This window comes from Columba livia, chromosome 24 (genome assembly GCF_036013475.1).
Source record: "Columba livia isolate bColLiv1 breed racing homer chromosome 24, bColLiv1.pat.W.v2, whole genome shotgun sequence".
Taxonomy (NCBI): domain Eukaryota; kingdom Metazoa; phylum Chordata; class Aves; order Columbiformes; family Columbidae; genus Columba; species Columba livia.
The window spans coordinates 4,730,412-4,750,765 of NC_088625.1; the positions used below are offsets into that span (position 1 = coordinate 4,730,412).

At 45.5% G+C, this 20,354-nt stretch overlaps 1 protein-coding gene across 17 annotated transcripts in view; it reads right to left on the reverse strand.

Moving 5' to 3' along the window:
* GRAMD1B (GRAM domain containing 1B) overlaps window positions 1–20,354 on the reverse strand; it is a 106,014-nt gene that overhangs the window by 35,562 nt on the left and 50,098 nt on the right. For 2 of the 17 annotated variants that reach the window (XM_065040538.1, XM_065040536.1), the window contains exon 1: window positions 7,071–7,376. The exons of 11 other annotated variants lie outside the window; for them this stretch is intronic. In XM_065040538.1, coding sequence (XP_064896610.1) covers window positions 7,071–7,081 — 11 coding nt within the window. In that variant the 5' untranslated portion in view covers window positions 7,082–7,376. Of the gene's footprint in view, window positions 1–7,070; window positions 7,401–12,528; window positions 12,548–12,743; window positions 12,860–20,354 lie in introns of those variants that run through there. 4 more of the 17 variants (XM_065040541.1, XM_065040534.1, XM_065040537.1 and 1 more) reach the window with 4 other exon arrangements.

Genomic DNA, 20,354 nt, shown 5'->3' on the forward strand with positions numbered 1-20,354 from the left:
CAGGAAAACTCAGATTTCCTCACTGTTTCTTCTCTTTTGATGCCTCTTCTTCCTGCCAGACTCCAAAATACCACACGCTACATCCATTTTTCCCTCCGTAACTCATTTCCTTCAGCAGTCAAACCTATTTATGACCAGCACAAACATCTTTGGGGCCTTCCCAGCCAGTTCAACGCTGGAAGCTGGGCTGATCCAAGGACTAACTGTGCTAAGTCTGCCATGCTGAGGTGCCCTATAGAAAACATATATATATATATACGGTGCCCTATAGAAAACAGGCCACATCTGAGCATCAGAAGAGCAGGCAATAGAAAAAAGGTGAGGGAATTACAACTGTAAGGGATTGAATTAAAGAAGCTGGTACAATCAAACTCTTAAGGGTTATAATTTAAGCCCAATTATATATAAACTGAAGTTTGTTTCTCACAATGTGATGTACAGCGAGGAAGTTAAAATGGATCGTTTCCTTTCTGAAAATCTAGAAAAGCTGAATATATGTCTGAGGTTTCATTAATTCTCAGATAAAAATCATATCCACTCCTTATCTCTGAAGATATCAGAAGCATTTTACAGATGTTAGTTAGTGGGTATGGGTAGATAATCTAATAGACTCCTCCAGTAGTTACCAGGTTTAGTTTGGTTTAGTGCTGGCTGAACTGCTCTCATAAATTATCATCTATTTGCTCGCTGCTTGTGTTAATGCACAAATGATGACACTTTCCCTAAACAATTTGCACCAAGTTGCAACAAAGTTGCTTATGCAAACAATAACAGAATCACATTTCATACTCACACACACTTGCGATTGGCAAGTAACACGGCACTTGGCAGAAAACCCTTTTAGAAGATATTTTCAATAATATAGCATGGAAATTCATACGGGTAACAAACAGGCTAGAGCAAATGGGTCTGCAAAATGTTCTGTATACAAGAAGAAAGATGGATTAAATTACAGGCTCCGCTCTGTTCCGTATTTCTACTTAACAGACTGAGAACCATATAGATACAGAATAAGAAAAAGCTGCTTGTTCGAGTGCCACCCAAGTGAGCTCCAGTGCATCAGCAATGCTTCCAGAGATGGAAATGGGTTGAATTGCCATTCCTCGGGTTAAGAACTCTCAATTCTTGGGCTGTATGGCTCCGGCAATGTTATTTGTTATCTGGCATTACATCAAATTTCCTAAATCTTGCCCCTGAGCAGGCTTGATTCAACACAACCTGGTTTATTTGAGAGGTCCCCAGAAATACAAGGCAAGAATTTGAAGCGAATGTTCCTGAATCACACACCAATACACTAAACTTGTCTGAACAGACGTACTAATTTTTCTTCTACTGCTCTACGAAACCGGAGTTTATCAGGCACAACCTCCTCCTCAGTTTCTGTTCGTATGAGTTCATACTCACGAGTTTCACCCTGAGTTTCAGCTTCAAGCAACTCTATAAAGACCAAGTCAAATTCAGTCAAGGTTCTGCCCGCTTTCAGGTTACAGTTACGAAGGAGCACACAGTTTTTACTGCTTCTAATGTAAAGCACAAAATAACCAGTTCAAAACCAGGGTACAGCTGCACCATTTTTCAGATGAAACCTGCTAAGAAGTTCAGCAGAGAGCTGATCAAAATCAGGTCTGAATCCACCTCATATTACCTGATGACTGGGCAATACTATTTCTCACACGAGGGACCCCAGAGGTGTGCAAGCAATGAAGGACACGAGGAGTCTGTACATTCAGCCTTTCACGTCCAGCACTGCACGGATGGGCGCAAAACCACCGGCCGGCAGCTCCGTCCCACTCGCCTCCCCCTGCCCCGAGCGCCTCCAAACTCTCGCCGCTCGGGCTCAGTCCCTGAAGTTTGAATCCGACCCAAGGCACAGCCATGACGAACGCTTTCTGCAGTTGCCATAGTGACCGAGGCCTGCAATTGAACCGGGAATCAACGCCTGAAATGCCAAAACGGCTTGACCCACTTTGAAAAAAAATAATAGTAATAAATAATGCTTTAGAGACCTAATTGACCGGAGCACATTCAGGGCCTCCCACAGCCCTGCGGTGTAGCCTTTAGCAGTTACAACAGATGAAGGCAGGGACAGAACACAAACAAGCCCACCTAAGCAGCAGCCCCTCACTCCCAGGTGAAACGCTGCACCGAGTATGTGAAAGCACACAAGGCAGAGTATGTCTTCTTGGTTTATGTTCCTCCTGTGCCTAAGAGAAACACCTCGTCTTGAATGGAACTGCGGTAAAAATAACATGAGCAAGTGTGACACGGCTAGGAAGAGGCCAAACTCTGCTCAGGACAGGCCTCGATACCTGCAGCAGCATGGAGAAGAACTGAGCTTTTCTTTAGGTGATGGAAAAATGCACAGCCAAACTACCTGCTCACACCCTGCCCCGGACACTCCACAAAGCAGGGACACAAGGCACCATGCAAAAAGGCCAAACTTCCTCTTCCGACAGAGTATTTCCTCTAAAGACCTGGACCAGCCGGTGAACAGAGACCTCAGCAAGCAGTAGCTTCTGGGAAAGGTGACAGTCTGTACCCCACCAGCTAAGCCTGGAACTCTCACAGCTGTAAAGGAACCCTGAGGACTCAATGCAATGGAGAACTCAACAAGAAGCCTGGTTTTGTTCAAGTCTGTTAAATAAACTCTGCATGAATGACATTCAGGCAGTCCTGAATTGACAGGAGAGGCTGTCCATCCTACGAGATCTGAAACAACCACTCTGCCTGCCACTACAACACAGCCATCCCTGGGCTTCAGATGAGCACCCTGCAACAGTTCCTTCTCAAACCACACATGCCCTAGCAGCCAGCAGCCATCCTCCGGACAGAAGGGCTTGCAGAAGAGCACTGTCACAGCACCGTCACAGCACCGTCACAGCACCCGCGGCTACACTGCACAGCAGCGGCTTGTTCCCCGCTTGGCCAGTGACACGCACAGATTAAGAATACACACAGTAAATCCATTTGAATCTGCCGGTTGCAGGATATGAATTAGAATTTAGCCAGAGTAATCACTATGTTACCAAGAGTACCAAAGGATCTGTAACAAGCAGACAAGCTCATCTAAACAAGCGGCAATTTCAGGCACAGGATGCTCCCTACCTTGGTTGTGATCACCAGCTTCTCAGCAGAAACACATCAATGACACCATTTCCTGCAGTGTATTTCTAAACCCTTTGGACTTTCTCAAGTCCTGATCTGGAAAGCTAACGGGCAGCCTCCAAGTGCACCAGAGTTCTCAAAGGAACTCTACACAAGGATGTATCTGCTAAGTTGCTCACATCTCCCTGCAGCCCGTAGCACCCACCTGATACTAAGCCCTTCAAGGCCCAGAACTGGGGTTACCAACAGCATTGAAATGCTGGGCTTAATTCTGAGAAGTGCTGAGCACTATGTCCCCAAACCAGCAAAGAACTTAAGCAGATATTTAACTCTGTATATAGACCCACCGAAGTCTATGGGCTGTGCAAACAAAGTCAAGCCCGTGCTGACACACTTTTCTAAACAAGAATGGAGGAGATCCTCAAGCATTAAACAAAACTCCTCTGATAAAGTCCTCGAAAGAGCAAAGAAAGCTACGAGGTCAAGAAGGCACCTCAAGCCTGGCTGGAGAACAAGAAGAGTTAATTCCCATCAGAAACAGCTAGTAATGGGGCTAATTAGACACCTGCAAAGATACTTTTCTGTGATACAGCCTGACATCAGTGGAAAAAGCTGAGATTCAGAAGCCCATTATGCAGTCTACCAAACAGCAAGCAGATGGTAACAACTTTTGGTCACCACCAACCTACACCCACTTCAGATTGATAATCCAAGCATGAAAACCTCCACATATTCTCGAGCAATTGCCTGGGCCTGCCATTGCTCTACAGGCAATAACAAAATATTGGACTTCTATTGAATCACCCAGTAAAAGAGACAAAAAAGAAAGCACTGAATTAAAACGCAATGACACCTGCAGAGCTGTACAGAAAGCGAGCAATGTTTCATGACAATTGTTTGAAAAAGAATAACAAGAATAATATACTTTCTGCATGGTTTTTTAGATAACTAGTTTTTACCAGAAAAGTCCATCCTTGTCAAGGATTGCTCTGACTATTTTGACATTTCGCAGAATGGCATCCTCCTCCTATGACATTCAATAGCATGCTTACATATGCATGAGATAAAATTAATGCAATTATTATGCTTCAGGGGATTAGCAAATCAGTGCAAGCGTTAGGAAGGAATTCGCCTTCTGCCCACATACAGCACTGCAAGGTTGGTGAAATGTATTATTAACAATGTCATTGTCTTTCTCTGAATCATCTGATACTGGTTACCACTAGAGACAGACTATCAACCCTGCTGGACAAATGGTCTGATTATCTTACAGGAACCCCCCTGCGCCGCGTTTGAACCAATCCCTCCACCGCTCCCTTCCTACTTGGAGTTATTGCAAAAATCCCAAGAAAAAGTTGGAAAACGTTTTCAAAATACAAGACAGATCTCAGTAATACCGTCCAATAACGCAACGGCCGTAATTTAGAAAGAATCGTTACTCTGCAGAGAACCAACACGTGTTATAAATCATACACTAAAGCGCTCCATCACTAACTAATATAATTCCATTTGCTCTGAAGGAAGACAAAGCACACGGAACAAAGTGTGATGGATAACACAAAGAAATCTGGAAAGCAATAAAGGGGAAATAATGTAAAATAAGAATTTCACATCCCTCCGAAGCTGAGGCCACATCTGCTTCAGCCCCTGCCCCAGCACCGTCACCCTCAGGACTCAGCCGATGGCTGCGCTTCCAAGGACCAACAGATACGGGCTTTATTTTCTCTCCTCCTCACCACACTGTCAATGGCTTTTTAATAGCAAGAATTGCAACATCTGACACTGTCTTCAAAACCTCAGAGCCAGGAACTTGAGACAGAACAGAGCTTGGAAGTCTTGTTTAAAAAATAAATAGAATAATGGACACCGTTAAGCCATCTCTGATGTGAAGTCTGGAAACCTGACAGCTCAAAGAATAAAAACTAAAATGAAAATGAATCCGAGCATGTTTACTTTAAACCTCGTTATTTCCAAGCTAACATCAAAATCTTTCAATGGCCTGGAGACACAATGTTGCTGTCCTACATCTAACCCATGTGCATCATGTCAAGGGAGAGGGAGAAAAACGCAATATAGCACTAAATAGCTAGTGATAAAGGTCCGTGCCCATGTTTGGATGCAGACGTAGGTGTGACACAACTAGATGACCTGGAGGAGAGCACACGCATTCTTTCTGCCCATCTCCTGCTCTACCTTCAGCAAGGCTATGAGCATGCCAGGACTTTACCCCCAGCACAGGTCGCATCCCCCTGAACGCATCCCGATCGCGTGGCCGAGGTTTTAGAAACCACAGATTAAACGCCGAGATTAAACACCACATCTTATCAGCGGCAAAGCGGGGGTTGGACAGGGATATTGTGTATCTCAGGAGCAGAAGACAAAGCCAGAGCTTTACATCTTCCCACTCACTCCTGCTGCTCACCAGCATCAGCTTTCATAAGTTAACGGAAGATGCTGAGATCTTCAAAGCTGGGATTCACATCAATTTCTTTTGCTCATCTCTTGATATTCCATCCCTTTACCGTTCTGAAAACAATAATGCAATGATTTCATGTCCCCTCACCCTGATACCCTCCAGGCAATCTCTCTCCTTGGCTCTAACCATGCAGCTGCACTGTCCAGATCAAAGTTAAAAATAGAGAGGGCCGAGGGCTGCAGCTGACAGTGGGGAGAGCCAGACACCCTCACTGCGCCAGTCGCACACAGCTCTTTGTCCCAAGGATCTGGTCCAGGCTTGTCCCCTCCCATGGCACATTCTCTCTGGCTTTACCCAGTTTTCAGTGGCACGGGCAGCTGGGGGCTCCCCTTGGCAGAACACTGGGCACCCTAAGTTATTGCACTGATATAAAACACGACTCTGAGATTCAGCTTGAAGTTTCCTTCAATCCTATGGAGCCAAAGTCACAAGCTCCATCCTAAATTTTCAGAGTTCTCCTGCAGATGCGTGTGACTTAATGAAGCAAGGAAACAGGAATATACCCTCTTTACTGGACCGGGGATTTCCGTGATGGACAGGACAATGCTAGCCACTGGTAATCTAAGAAAAAGCAATTTTTTAGTGAATGGAGATTCAGCAGATTCTCATTGCCTATGAACACGCAGGGTGCAAGGAGCCCTCATTTGCTCCTGCTCTCCCCTGCCAAAAAAACCCCGCATGCATAGACTCTGGAGGAGAGCCTGAAAAATAAAGAGGCACAAACCAAATTCTGCCTCTCCCCATCACGGCAAATATATAAAAATATACGAACACAGAGAGGAACGCAAAGCACAACCAAGACATCAGTGTGCATGCTCCAAGCCTTTCTAAGAGCGAGGGAGCACATGGGCAAACAAATACACCATATTTCTGCAGCAGCTCCAGCTGCCCCCCTGTGACGCATTGCCAGTTCATCAAACTTCAACCCCGTTCCGACTCGCTCCGTATACCCAGATGTTACGAGAGCAATAACTGCCCCTTCGGGGCTGGGGGATGGGGGAGACAGCAGGCGTAAAGGGAAAAGGAGGAGGGGTGAGGGGAAGGACAGCTGAAAAAAACAATCAGATTTGCTCATCGGTTGTTTCGAACAATTGAAAAGGCTGCTTTAGCAATTCCTCTGCAGGAGAGGTAGGGCGCGTGCATGGGGGAGAACAAGGCAAAAAGGAATCAGGCTGGGGAAGGGAAAAGAAACGAAGCATCTCTGCAACATGATGTCACGCTGTCTGCTTTCAAGTCCCCCAAACAGAAAGGAGCAGCAGCAGCAACCAACATGGACTCCAGATTTAATCTGCCTTGAAAGCGTATGTCTCAGACGGTAGATTTGCTCGTCAAACCTGAGCTGGGCACAGCACACACAGCCCTTTGGCTCCGTGTTTCACATGCACAGATGCATACATGCACGCGCGTGCACACGCATTCGGAGACTGCACATAGACACACCGAGGGGAGGGGAAGAGATCTGCAGAAGGAACAGGAGAGTAACACTAACCTGGTAGCCATTAGGGACCGGAGTGCAGCACGGAGCAGCTAGGAATTCATTCATTCATGCACTTGCGTGTGGTGGGGGGAGAGCGAGGGTGGGCCAGCGGTGAGGTGGGAGGGTACTCACCTCCTGCACCATCTCAGAGCCCTGGGGCTCCTCACGGGCACCCAGAGCCCCCTGTCTCAGCTGCCTCGCATGCTGCTGGGGCTCCTGCCACGGCTCAGCCTCTCTGCCCCCCCCGCCCCGCTCTTTGTGGTTCTGATTGACCGGCGGCTCTCCCCCGGCTGCCAGGGCTGCAGCCACGCTCCCGCACGCGCACACGGGCGCACACGCGTGCGCAGGCAGGCGGCCCGTGGGCTGCCGCTTTACATAATGCAACCCCCTAATGCCTTCGGTATCCACCGCTGCAGGGGAGAGCAGGGGGAGGGGGAGCCCCTGCCGTTTTTCCCAAGGTCCCCTGATTACGTCTGTCACTTTAACATGAAGTTGGGCAAAGGCTGCAAGTTAAGATCCTACAGGTTGGAAAAATACTCGTCCTCCCTGTGTACACACTAGACCGTTCACACAGGTGGGAGAAAGTTTAGAAACCTGTGAGTGTGTCAATGCATGAACAGTCAGGAAAATGAAACCCTAATTAACTGGTAAAGTGGATTATCTAAACTGAATTAAACACTGTGCGAACACACTCATTCAGAATTAAGGTGACCTCGGCTCAATTTAGCTTACTTCATCTAGCAAGCTCATTTGTTTCCATTTTTCATGTCTATCCGTGTGTAAACGGGCCTGGGATTTTTAAAGAAATGTGATCAAGCAAAGTTTACAGCTCTACCGTGTATTAGTACAGGGTGTTTCTGTATCCCTACATACCCACTCGTGGACATCTTGATGCCAGAATAAGAGGGGTTTCAGACCCTCTCAAAGGCCACAGTACAACATAAATAACACAGGCTGAAGGATGAAAAAGAAGTGAGCAAAAGAATCAACTCGCTTGCATTTTTCCTTCCAGGATATGAAATCAAACCTTGTCTGTACAAGGAAATAGTGTAGAACCAATCTGGCCCAGTCTCCTGCACTAACACGCTTGATATGAAGCACAAGTGCTGGAGATCTACAAAGAGTACCGAACAAAATGGATCATTACACAATCACAAGAGCTGACAACAGGATTTGTCACTTCACCCAGTAACATCTGACTTTATGCTTTCAGCCTGCAAGTCCCCATAAGGATGGAGCTTTCTGCCTATGTGGAAACGCACTGTTTCCAACAGAAGTTGTAAAGCTAAGTTACAACTGGCAATGAGGAGTTAGGGCCGAATCCCACACCATCCTGTCCTTACACACGCTGACCTTCTGCCAACGCAGAATACGCTATGAATTTTGCAATGCCTTCTTCTCAAGACTTTAATCTTCAATGCGTTGCACCATGCTTCAGTGTCTATGGGTAAACCTGTTGTGTTTTACAACTGGAGAAACCCACATGCAGTGGTCTTGTGGTCCTCACCAAAAGCACCAAAGCATTTCTCCAACACAATGAAAAAGAATACAGCACAATCTCATTCTCCAGTCAGAAAAACCAAGGTGAGAGCAGAGCCACTATAATTTGCACCTTGACTTTTCATTTTCACATATGACCATAGAATGTTCAAATGCCTACAGAAGTTGATGAAGAGGTGAATTTACAAGCGCATTTAAAGCTAATGGCACGTAACATACAAACTTTCCTACTCCCTGTCTCCAGTGCAATGGTCCTTTGGTGCTTTTTTCTTATGGCTTTCAAAGATTTATGAAAATAGGCAGAAGTGTGATTCTCAGCCTCTACACATTTTGGTATGTTTTGTCTGAATGACTATTAAGGTTTGAACAAGGTACTATTTTGCAACAGTCGGGAAAGTCACACAGAGCCAAAGGCTCTGATGAAATTCAGTAGAAGGGGTACTTCACATCTGGAAACATGGAGAACACGCAAATGCTCAAAGCAGGTCATAAAGTGGTAGGATAGATTCAATATATGAGACCTAAGCACTCTTCTGACTGTCAGGGGAGAAGATGAATCAAACCAAAGCTCTGCTTCCAAAAGCACTATAAAAGTAGCAGTAAAAATGGAAGGCTAAGAGAAAAGCTTCTCAGGCTGTATGGGAGGGAGTGCGAAAGGCAAAGCTACAGGCAATTTGAAAAATGAGGCAACACCTCAAATGCTTTACAAACTTTATCAGATCTTCAAAATTCAACCCAGAACTCTCAGAAGGACAAATACTCTTATTAGATTTCAGGGACTCTGGAGCACCGTTCATGTCACTATGAAGACAGCTTGTTTCATGGTGATAACACTGCACTGAGGATTCTTCGGGGGTGTTTAATTAATGTAGGGCTACCAGGTTCCTGTTGTGTTCCAGAGCTGCAGGACGCATTTTGTGTCGACTGGGTTTACTTGCAGAAATGTCTCTCAGCCCTTGGCCAGGTACCGGTGTTAAAGAATCAAGACAAGCACCAGGGCGTTATTTCCGGTGTGAAGAACAGCTTTAGGAGGGCCTGACCGCTGAGCTATGGGTGACATGACATGGTCACGCACCACAGCCCGACCACCTTGCGCTTGCAGGAGTGAGGGGCAAGGCTGGTTCCCGCTCTGCTGCCTCAGAGCCAGCCCTAACACAAGCATGCTCAGCGTATGGCACCTCTCAGGTGAGAGGAAACGATGCACTGTCCAAGTAATTAAAAGCCCAGGGCTGACGACAGACACGCACAAGACAGTCCAGTGCCTGAATGTCAAGGCCAACACAGCAACAAGTGTGATAAACTCTGTATTCAGCTAGCGCAACCTTACCCTCCCTGTAAACCACATGAGCGATACGGAAACAAACAGCAGTCTTTAAAAGTCTGTCTGCAAAATGTCCGGGAACAATGAATGTCTGCATCAGAACACACGTTAATGTTTCTCACGTCCCCTTTCCCAATAATTCCTTGTCCGCTTTTAATATGATCTATTTTGAAAGCTTAAAGCCATTGAGACAGTCTTTGCACACCACCTCTACTTTTCAGCTGAGTTCAGAACAGAACCAGGAGACACATTTTAACCGAATTTCTGGCCCTGTCTTCAAAAAGACATATTAGAAATGTCAGGAAGGCACGTCCTCAGGGAAAACTCAGTGTAATCTACAACCTCAAGATCTGCGAGTAGGATTAGCGGTAGCAGGTAACTGGCACATCTGGGTAGAAATGAATATGTTGCACCTGTTTAATTTTTTGGCTCGTACCACTGTTGGAGCATGGAAGCTGCGTTTCTCCTAGATAGCCCCTTTAACTGTGAACGTATGGACTCTGCTTCTGAACGCACAGCATCGTACAGGCTGAATTCTCCAGCTGGGACTCGCGGTGCTGTTTGCCAGCTCCTGCTCAGACCATGAACATTCTTCCAGCCTCCCGCGTACGAAATGGGTGCTACTCCTCAAACCCCCCAGTATTCTCACCCTATCAAGCAATAAGGAGCATTGCCAAAACTCTCCCTTCTCCCTTGCAGAAAACGGGCTCCTAGACAGGTACCAGATTAAGCAAAAGTCTTTTTAGAGTCCTCTGAACTGACAATGGCATTTCCACGGAGCAGCGCATGTATTCCTGCAGCGGTGGGGGATGGAGGAGGAAGGCAATCATGTGCTCCAAGGCATGGGGAGGAAGAGGGGGAGGAGGAGAACAAGGAGAGAGAGAACAAAGTGTCAACATCTTAACTGGGACACACAAAGAGCCAGTTCTTAGTAAGAACTTAATCCAGGATTAACAAGAGGTCAGCTACCTCTGCAAGGAGACTGCACTAAAAGGAGCTAATTAGCTCTCCTTAATTGCACAAAAGAACCCACACAGAACTAAAGATATTCACCAGAAGGAGATCCCACCTCACCTAGGAAACTGAGCCCTACCTGTTGTCCTCAACACCACATGAAAGCCAAAAGCAGGAAAGGTGAGCTGACGTTAGGGAAGAGGCTGCGGGGAGTCAGGCTCAGCATCGACAAGTGGTTGAGTGAGAGCTGAAGCCTACATCCCATACAACAAGAATTTTTAGCATGGTCAATGTCTTCCTAGACAGCTTCTTCAGCAACCACTGCCATCACATATGGAACTGCCCGAGATCTCTGCGGTAACTACAGCTATCGTGTTCATAAACAGTATTATCCATGAGGATATTTACTGCAGTTTTAGCCCTCTTTAATTCAGTGTGATCTCTGAAAATGAGGAGGAAGGATAGCACAAGGGGAACCAGTGTAGGCTCAGCTCCGCACTGTAGGCTGAGATGGACAGAATCGCATCCCAACATGAGCAGGCACTGCATCCTGGTCAGGACAGAGAGCGCAGAGCAGATGCATCGTGGATCACGGGCAGGTAGCAGCTCCGGCCTGGTACCCACCGGTTCAGGATGCAGTGGAAAAGCTGGCTGAGCGGACCTCCCACAAATCCTCTGTCTTGAACTTCTAATCATATATTACAAAGACATTTACATATCCTTAAGTCCCCTACTAACTTCCACTTGATACTAAATTCATCTCTTTTTTCCTCTGAAACCAGTATATGTCCTGTTCTGCTGCACTGATGATAAGCTGATGCATATTTTACCCCAGAAGCTCTTGCACTGCGCTGACAGGCACAGCATACAGTGTACTCGAAAATGAAGATTAATGGCATATCAATAACGCTAGCAAACATCCCTGAGATCGAGCACTAATAACAGTAACTCCTGTATTTATGTGCTTTACAGCACCGTGCTGAGGGCTGGGCTCGCAGACAGCCAGGGCCCTCACCCTGAGCAGCGTACAGTGCGAGACGCCAGCTGGGCAGTGGAAGGCACAAAAATGAGCGGCTGCACTGATTTTAAACCCTACAGCAACGAAGGGAGTCACGTCCGACCAGCCGGGTCCCAGTGCATCCCAGCTGCAAGGTCAGTGCCCGGTTTTAGAGAGGATGAAGAGAAAAGCAAAACAGCAGGTTGATGGGGGAAGGCAATCGCACACACACAAAGAACACAATAGGAACAGGAGATCATCGATGAATTACAGGTCCCTGTGGAATCATTACAACTACAGTCTCCACTATCTACACATCCTTTTCTTACCCCTTCAGGACGGAGTTAAATATCACGCCATTAGATTCATCCCCGTTCTCAGTGATAGACTTTCTTAACCTTGCTTGAACTTTTCTTCCAGAATGCTCTCAGATTCCTGCAATTTGCTGTTGAGGGCACCAGAAAGTCACTAAGAAAACTGAACAGCTACTCGGTGGAGCCCCTACTGCCATGAAAACAGATCATTGCTCCATAAGAGTCCTGCTCAGCTTCTCCCCCCACACCTCCGGCCTTTCCACCCCAACTCCGATCTCTCAGTCAAAGCCCCTGGGGTCTCCAGCCCGCCCCGCAGCGCACCAGGGCATCCTTTTTCCTGAGGAACCGCCTGACCTCACAACACACGCACGAACACAAAGGAACCTGCATCCACAGGAAGGAGTCCTCCTGCCTGCCTGGGAGATGAGAAACCAAGAGCTGAATGATCGCATCGCCACCTGTTCCCACATCGCATTTCCTGGGGCGCAGCTGCGTGTCTTCCCTGCTCCTCTGCTCTCCGATTCTGAAACCACCATTTAAACTGCAGACAGAAGCAATTCTGCTGGGGGAGAAATCATTAAACCATTCAAGAATCTTACTGCTCCGATGCATTTTATGCTCTCAAAATCAGTTGACAAAAAGATTCCCCGCTCTGATAGCAGCTTGGCATGGCTGAAACAAAGCCTTCTTTGCAACTTGCTACCCAGCTCTGGCATCTGAACTGGCTGCTGCCCACTAGAAAGAAAAGCACCCACTGTCTCTTTAAGAATGCCCTGGAGCCCACATCACTGGCGCTCAGTTAACCCTGGCTGCTCCTCACTGGTCACTGATGACAGCTATGAAATTTCACCATGACTTCTCCTACCCTTCCCTGCTTGTTCTACTGCCCTGGTACAGCTTCTCCACATCGTTGCACATCCCTGGCATCCCAAGCATTTTTGCAGGGGCACTTTAGCTGAGCTTTATTAAATATCCCTGTTCTCCCTGCTGTAAAAACCACCAGGGAGTACTTCTGCGACAACAAAGGACCAGAGCAGCACGGACCTAAGCATCCCCGTTATCTCTAACTGCAACGCACTCCCACAACGCACCCTCCTCTGCCTTAGTCATTTCTACAGACACACTGGCTCTTCATCTCGCCGAGCGAGAGGGACTATGCGCCCTCTCTAAACCTCATCAGACACAACACAAACCATCTACTTCCCTGACACAACAGCAGGCGACACAGCCAGCAACAGCAGAAATATTTGCCTCCAACACATGGGTTATTTCCAAATATAAACTCTATGAAAGGCCACCTTCTACAGAGAGGTTATAAAATGCAGAAGGTGACAATGTGACTCATTCAAAGCGTACATAAACACAGATACAAAAACCTGCCTTACAGGAAAAAGAAACAGACTGTGAGTGATTCTCTTCTGGGCAAAGCATGAAGAACGCTACCTGCCACCGTCCTTGCGTTTGTACCTACTCCAAACAGGTATAACAGAGGTGACAAAGTTATGTCCAGCAATTCAAAGAACTGAGAAAGGAAAAAGGCAGCACGGCTCGACGGTACACAGGGTAAGAGCATAAAGCAAACTAGACATGTTCTTATAGGAGAAAGAAGGACTACAGTGATTCAGAGCCACAGAGTCTGATCAATCGTATCTCATGGAAGCTGATTAAATATTTGCTCCGCATGATCAATCTCTTCTTCTAGAGCTGCTTTACTTCTATTCCTACAGGGTCAGAAATACACCAAAATTACAGCTCTAACTTTCCACCAGCTTTCTAAAATGCCTCTGTCTCCAGTGCAAACCTTTCAATTCACAGCACTTCACGTGTCACCACCACGCGGGGAAGGGATGAGACCTTGGCAAATGATTTCTCTGGAATCCTCAAATCTTGCTGTCTATTCCTCCAGTCATTTAAACACAGGCTTGTTTGATTAGTATTTCATTAAAGGAGTGATTCTAGTTAAAGAGAGCTGTTCTTACACTAAAGATAAACAAGTCGCCCTTCCTTCTCCCTCCACAGCTGATTTGTTACTTTGTAATATACGCACATATGAATATTTTTTCTGTTACCAAATTCTTTGAATATATACCTCCTTCTTTCCCTCCTAAGTCTTCTTCATTCAATTCACTTTCTCCTCCATTTTCCTTCTTCCAGTTCCAAGGCCTGAAATCAGGTGTGGTCAAACCACGTTCTTCCAAACCTGGTATTCCAAGTGGTTTGAAAATGGTTCCAAATATGTACCTCAAATATATATCTCCACTCCCGCCCCCCTACAAAAACTTAAAACATTAAAAATCCATCCTTCTCTGCTCCTTTGCCACATGCATAGAGCAGCTGTGACATTGTCAAATGGGAATGGCAGCATTTTACATCTTGTTTTAGCTGAAAAAAAGCAGAGCATCTACCCCCAGGTCGCTTGGCTGTGACCACGGAGCGCCACAGAGAGCATTCTGTCCAGGAAAAACGGTTACAGAGGAGAAACCACTGGAAAACAGAAAGTATAATCAACAGCACCCATCTAAAGCTGGGCAAACGGAAAACTCGAGTAAAGGAGAAGCTCAGAAAACATTCCGCCGTCCTGTATTCAGCATGCGCCCCTGCAAAAGCACACAGGAGTTACAGCAAAGAAAATCTACTGATTCATTTACAGCATTTGTTTGGGTGTCTCCATTTCCTGAACTTATTTTATACTTGGACACTATTATTGCTATTATACCTCAATGTATATAGTTTACTTACACCAGACTCAAAATACTGAAATTTACAGTTACCATTCATAATAAGTATCAATTATAATACCAATGGCAGCCTGCCATTAAGATGCGCTTTCTACCCAGGACTGAAATCAGAGGCATGCACGGGAAGACTCAAGCATAAACACAGCAGCTGTTCCATCAGCTAAAGGAATAACCACTAACTAGTTTAGAACAGCGAGCAAAGAAAAATCCTGTTCCCAAGGGGAATTTCAGTTAGCAAATGTGATGAAGCAAAAGAGATCTTGACCAGGATAGAACGACTCTTGCATAACGTGTCACAAGAGCTTTGATGGCAACGTTTGGCTCTTTCAGACCTTGACCGTGGCCCCTTGCTGAGAATAGCCCCGATCAAGTAGAAATTTTAAGTATGTGAGTGTTTCCACTTAGTTCGACAGAACTATTAACACGTGCGGGGTGAGTCACATGCTTACAAACTGCGGAACGCTGTTGAACGTCCATCTAGCACCATCACATTAAATATCAAACTGCTTCAGTAAGAGGGAGCACAAGGGGAGAAGGAAGAGAGGAATAGTATGGCCTCTTTTGCAGACAGGGAAACCAAGGCAGGAGCAAGATCACCATACAATGACAAATCCAGGCATAAAACTGCCCTCTCGTGACTTACAGCTCCAACAGCCAGGCCCTTCCTCCTCATTTGAAGGGACCAAGCAGTTAAACAGCAGACAACAGTCTCAGCTCCACACTTGAACTTCAAGGGAAAGAACCAGTATCTGCTACATTCTATCTACAGCCTCTTCTTGACTGAATTCACCTCTTTCCATGCTTTTTCCTGCTGTATGCATGAAGAATCTCTGGAGAAGCCTCACTGCAGCCTCATTCATCTCAAGTGAAGGCCCTTAGCAAAGAAATGGCTGTAGAATTCCAGACCAGTTCCAGTGGGTTTGCCCTTCACTCGACATTTGTGAGGCTGCTGAAGGACTAGAAAGAGAACAAAACGATTTTACCATCTGATAAGCAGAAGAAGCAATTTTAGAGCAAAACAAATGATTAGGATTCAATTAGCCAACATAATCTACAGCCCAAGGAGAGATGTGAAGGAGAGATTCTGGGTGTTGGCAGCAACCTCTGCCGAGCGCAGCATCAGCATCTTCGTGCCCCAAGCCAAAGAATTCTTCTGTCTGCTTACCCTCAGAATAAAATGATGGATGTTTATCCAGTTTTAAATCAAAAATTGGTGCCAAAAGCACACCACATAACAAACAAAAAAGACTAAAGTGGTAATTTGGCCAGTCTGTCATCAAACAGAGGTACAGCAAACCAAATGTCAGATCAAGGGCTTCATCGTGACTCAGTTTTTTGTCAAACAGTCTCCTTCCACTGCAATTTCTTTTTATTTTTAAACTAAAATAGTCACTTCACTTGTACTTTGTACCATATTACCACTGAAGGTATTAATTCAGCGTAGGAGTGTGCAGGCCAGGACAAGAACCGGTAATCATCTTGGTTCTATTTCTGGCTCGGTTAGTGCCTACGAGCACTGTTGGGCCAAGTGAATTGGGTCCAAGTTTTTTCCTTGACATTAGTCCACTTGGATTAGGCTCCTAACTACTCGCCATCACTTCCCGCTACCGAAAAGCCCAGATCAATTAGCACAAAAGCTGCTGCTAACCATTTCAGTGCACTACCAAACATGTACAAACTAAAACTACCAATACTGTTCAGAGCTGTTCTTCAGGTCACCTCACACAACGTGATAACATTTCTTTCTGTTGAGAAAGGATAGAAATGTACTTATGGACAGAAGGACAGTCAAATTCTTCAGAATATTCTGGATACAGGGAGAGACGAGTGGCCTATTAATATAATTTCCTTTTCCTACCGCATCGACAGCAAACAGGAACGTTCTGATTCCTAAGATCCATTTGCAGAATTTATAAGGAGTGAAAGCCTCTGCTTTCCAAAATGCTACAGCCCTATTTATATGTATGTGGGTCATCTTTGATGCTTTTTAGTGGAGGATTGTCAGCACCTATTTCTTCCTTTTGAATAAAAAGCACAAAGATGTAGATGCAGAAGAATCGATGAAGGCAGAGGAGAAAAGAACACTGAGACATAACATTTTAACCCAGAACGTGAAGGTCGAACAGCACAATATGCACAGCAGCACGATTATGTAACTTCAGCAGAACAATTCTGCCAGCCCTCTCCAAAAAACCGAGGAAGAATTGAGTTGGAAATTCATCTTTCATTTACAATGCAACAGAACCAAGTTCATTTTCACCGCACGCGGTAGCTCTTTAAGGCTCTGCAGTATGGATATGAAACTGAAAGTGATTTAAGGCATCATTGTTTCCCTATGTAATTAAGGAAGCAAGAATCCCAAACGCATTTGTCACCTTTCTGTATCACAGCAAGTACAAACCTAGGTAACCGAAGGCAGAATACATTCCTCCTGTCTCTTTTGCGCTAATCTGTTATTTTAGCCTCCAAAGAAGTTGTGATACTCGACTGCAAGGACAGAGTGTGCAGGGCTGGTGTGACAGCTACGAACACCCTCCACCCCCTACATACGTGTGGCCTTGAGACACCGACACATCAATGGAAAGAGCAAACATCATTAGCCTGGTCCAAACACAGAGAAATGGAGTCGCAGCCTCACAGCACGTGGAACTCAAACCGCCTCATGTTAATCTGCGCTGCTCCCTGCCATCAAACGACTTCTAATTTTAGCTTTGCTGTTCTGTAACCCTACCTAGTTCCCATCCCACCCCCACAACTATATAATAGATCCTTCCTTCAGATAAGTAGGGTGTTGGAACATTGAGAGGTTTTTTCTCACCCACGGGCACTAGCAGAAAAATGAATTACAGATTTATTTTTAGGTAGAGCCTTTGGCCCTTGTTTTCTCTGTAGGTTACATATAGCAGGTTCTGTGGCTCAGAAATATTCCCATCAACAAAGCAGCACAAGCAATGCAGAAAGAGAATCACATAAACAGTGTTTTGTTCAGTATCCCATTTACGAGATATCAAGTTCAGCTACCAGCTTGCTTTTGTCCCTGTAATACTCTTCAGTCCTTTCGCTGTCATTTTTCATAACAGATCCAAATTAGTATCCATCTATGCTGGACAATGGGCTCCCCAAAACTCCTAAGGAAGAAGACTGCTCCCTCGAGGGCCTGGCTCATCATAGTCCCCAAGGATCTATGAGATAATGCTGATGTAAGACTGGAAGCAAAAGTTCTCTCTCACAATACCACCTCACGACATAACGACGTATGCAATTGATATTAAAATATTACACTGTGACATGAAGATGACCTATCAAACCAAGATAGTAGGCCCTAACAAAACAAATGTATGTTGCCATATGATAATAACACATCTGAGGACTGCAGTACCATTTCTGATACCCCGATGTTGCACCATAACACAACGATGCTGCGATGGTACGTCAGGACCTTGCATCACAACCTAATTCAGTCATGTTCTGATGTCATGAAGCTGTGACGGTTACACATCAGGACTCGCTGTACTGCAGCATACTGTGGCCAGCTAACGACTCCAGGGTATGCAGCTACGCCACGATATGATACCAGATGGTGATGAGATCATTTGGGGCAGAATTAGGTGATGTACTGTAAAACGCATGGCATCGTATTAGAGATCAGCACACTGTCTTGTCCCAAAACAAGCCAGCACTGAGACTCAGAGACGACCAGAAGTTCCCCGATAAAATGCATTATGTTATTTTGTACAGTCGAACAGTGTATAATGAACGGTGGTCTAAAAACAGGCAAGAGCAAGTCCTCTTCCTAACGGCCAGAGAGGGCTGCTCCTGCTGACAGCATTCTGTTTCTGTCCCTGTGCTACTGCCCTTCCTGGTACAGAAAGAAATCATGTGTTTTGCTGAGAACGCTCCATAAGGAAATGTGCATTAACCCCAGCAGTGCCATCTAGAACCGGGATCACCGCTTCTACAGCAAGGACCAAAAGATCTGTTTGTATGCCATGCATCTGACACGGTTTTTTCTTTACACAGATACTAACCCTGTAAAGCCATTTCATTGCAAATATTGGAGGCTGTACAGCCCACATTAAAGCACCCTGACCAAGTTCGACAGACAGCAAAGAACAGGGAACTCTCTGTTCTATACTTAATCCATATTCCTCTAGAACCATATCGATCAGGCCTGTAGAGACAAACACATATACTTAGGTGAAATGGGGCTTGAAATAACATCCTTAACTCACCCTCCTGTACCTGGATACTTCAGCACAATCAAATAAATAAAACTGCCTATGGTGAGATCTGAATCACTGCTGCAAAGATCTAAAATACCCTATGCTTTTATTGAACAAGGCAAGCAATCAGAATATTTGACTTGTTTCTCTTTGGGATTCAGAGGAAGATGAAGGGGGGTGCTGAAGAGGGAGCTCCAGGAGGGCTTGCTTAGCACCCTGCCAGTGTTTCCAGAAGAGCCCGTGCTGGGGACCCTCACTGCACCCCCAGGCAGGACCGCACAGTGTCCCCAGGTCCCTGCAACGGCGAAAACTCAGAGGGAAGAGCGTCACCTACTGAAACACCGCTAGTGTGTCACCCGGCACATGACTAATCTTCTTATGTCCCCATCCGGCTCCTGAGTCCAGCCTCGCTTGCTTAGCTCTCAAGTCTGACAAAATTAACAGTGGCTTCGATTTTAATTGTTACAAAGGCTGTGACAGAGCTGGCCATGCAGAATCAATCCAACTGTGCGATCAACAAAACCATCCAGTGTTGCTCGTGGATAAGAACAGAAGCGAATGCAGTAGGGTGCCATGTTATTGCAGATCCACATGATCCCGGCATTTCTAACCCATGCTTTGCTCTCCCGGTAGTACGCTAAGCTATTATGCAACTCATCAGCCCAAGTGCACACCACGTCAAGCAGCAAATCAGTGCAAGGGCCGGGCTTTTCTTTAAAAAATAAGAGAAACAAAAATCATTTAAGATTTCAAACGCTAATGGCTGTATCATTTGTACAGTCTATGTTACATGTGCCCATATACACATAGGAAGATTTCAAAGGCTCTCAGTATAATGAAAGAAAAGACAAAATTATAGAAATCAGAAAAAGAGATGACCTATTGAGTCATCCCTGGCTCCAGCACGTCCCCTGGGGCCCAGTACGAGATGCTTCCCAATGCCATGCTGTGGTGCTTTTATTTTTTACACAGAAAAAACCAATGAAAATAATGACAATAAATAAAACAGCAAATGAAAAATAACTTCACTGTTTTCTCACACTTCGCAGGCAAGAATCTCAGAGCACTAAATTCAAACCGGTGCAAAACAGCACACTTGAGAGGGAGGTTGTTATTTCTACAATTACTTCCTTTCTCATTACAGAAGAAAAAATGATTAAGAAAAAGAAACAAGCCTTCCCATTGCTCTTGTCCAAATCACAAAGTCACATTTCACTACTAACTATGGAATTATCCCTATCTAACAAAG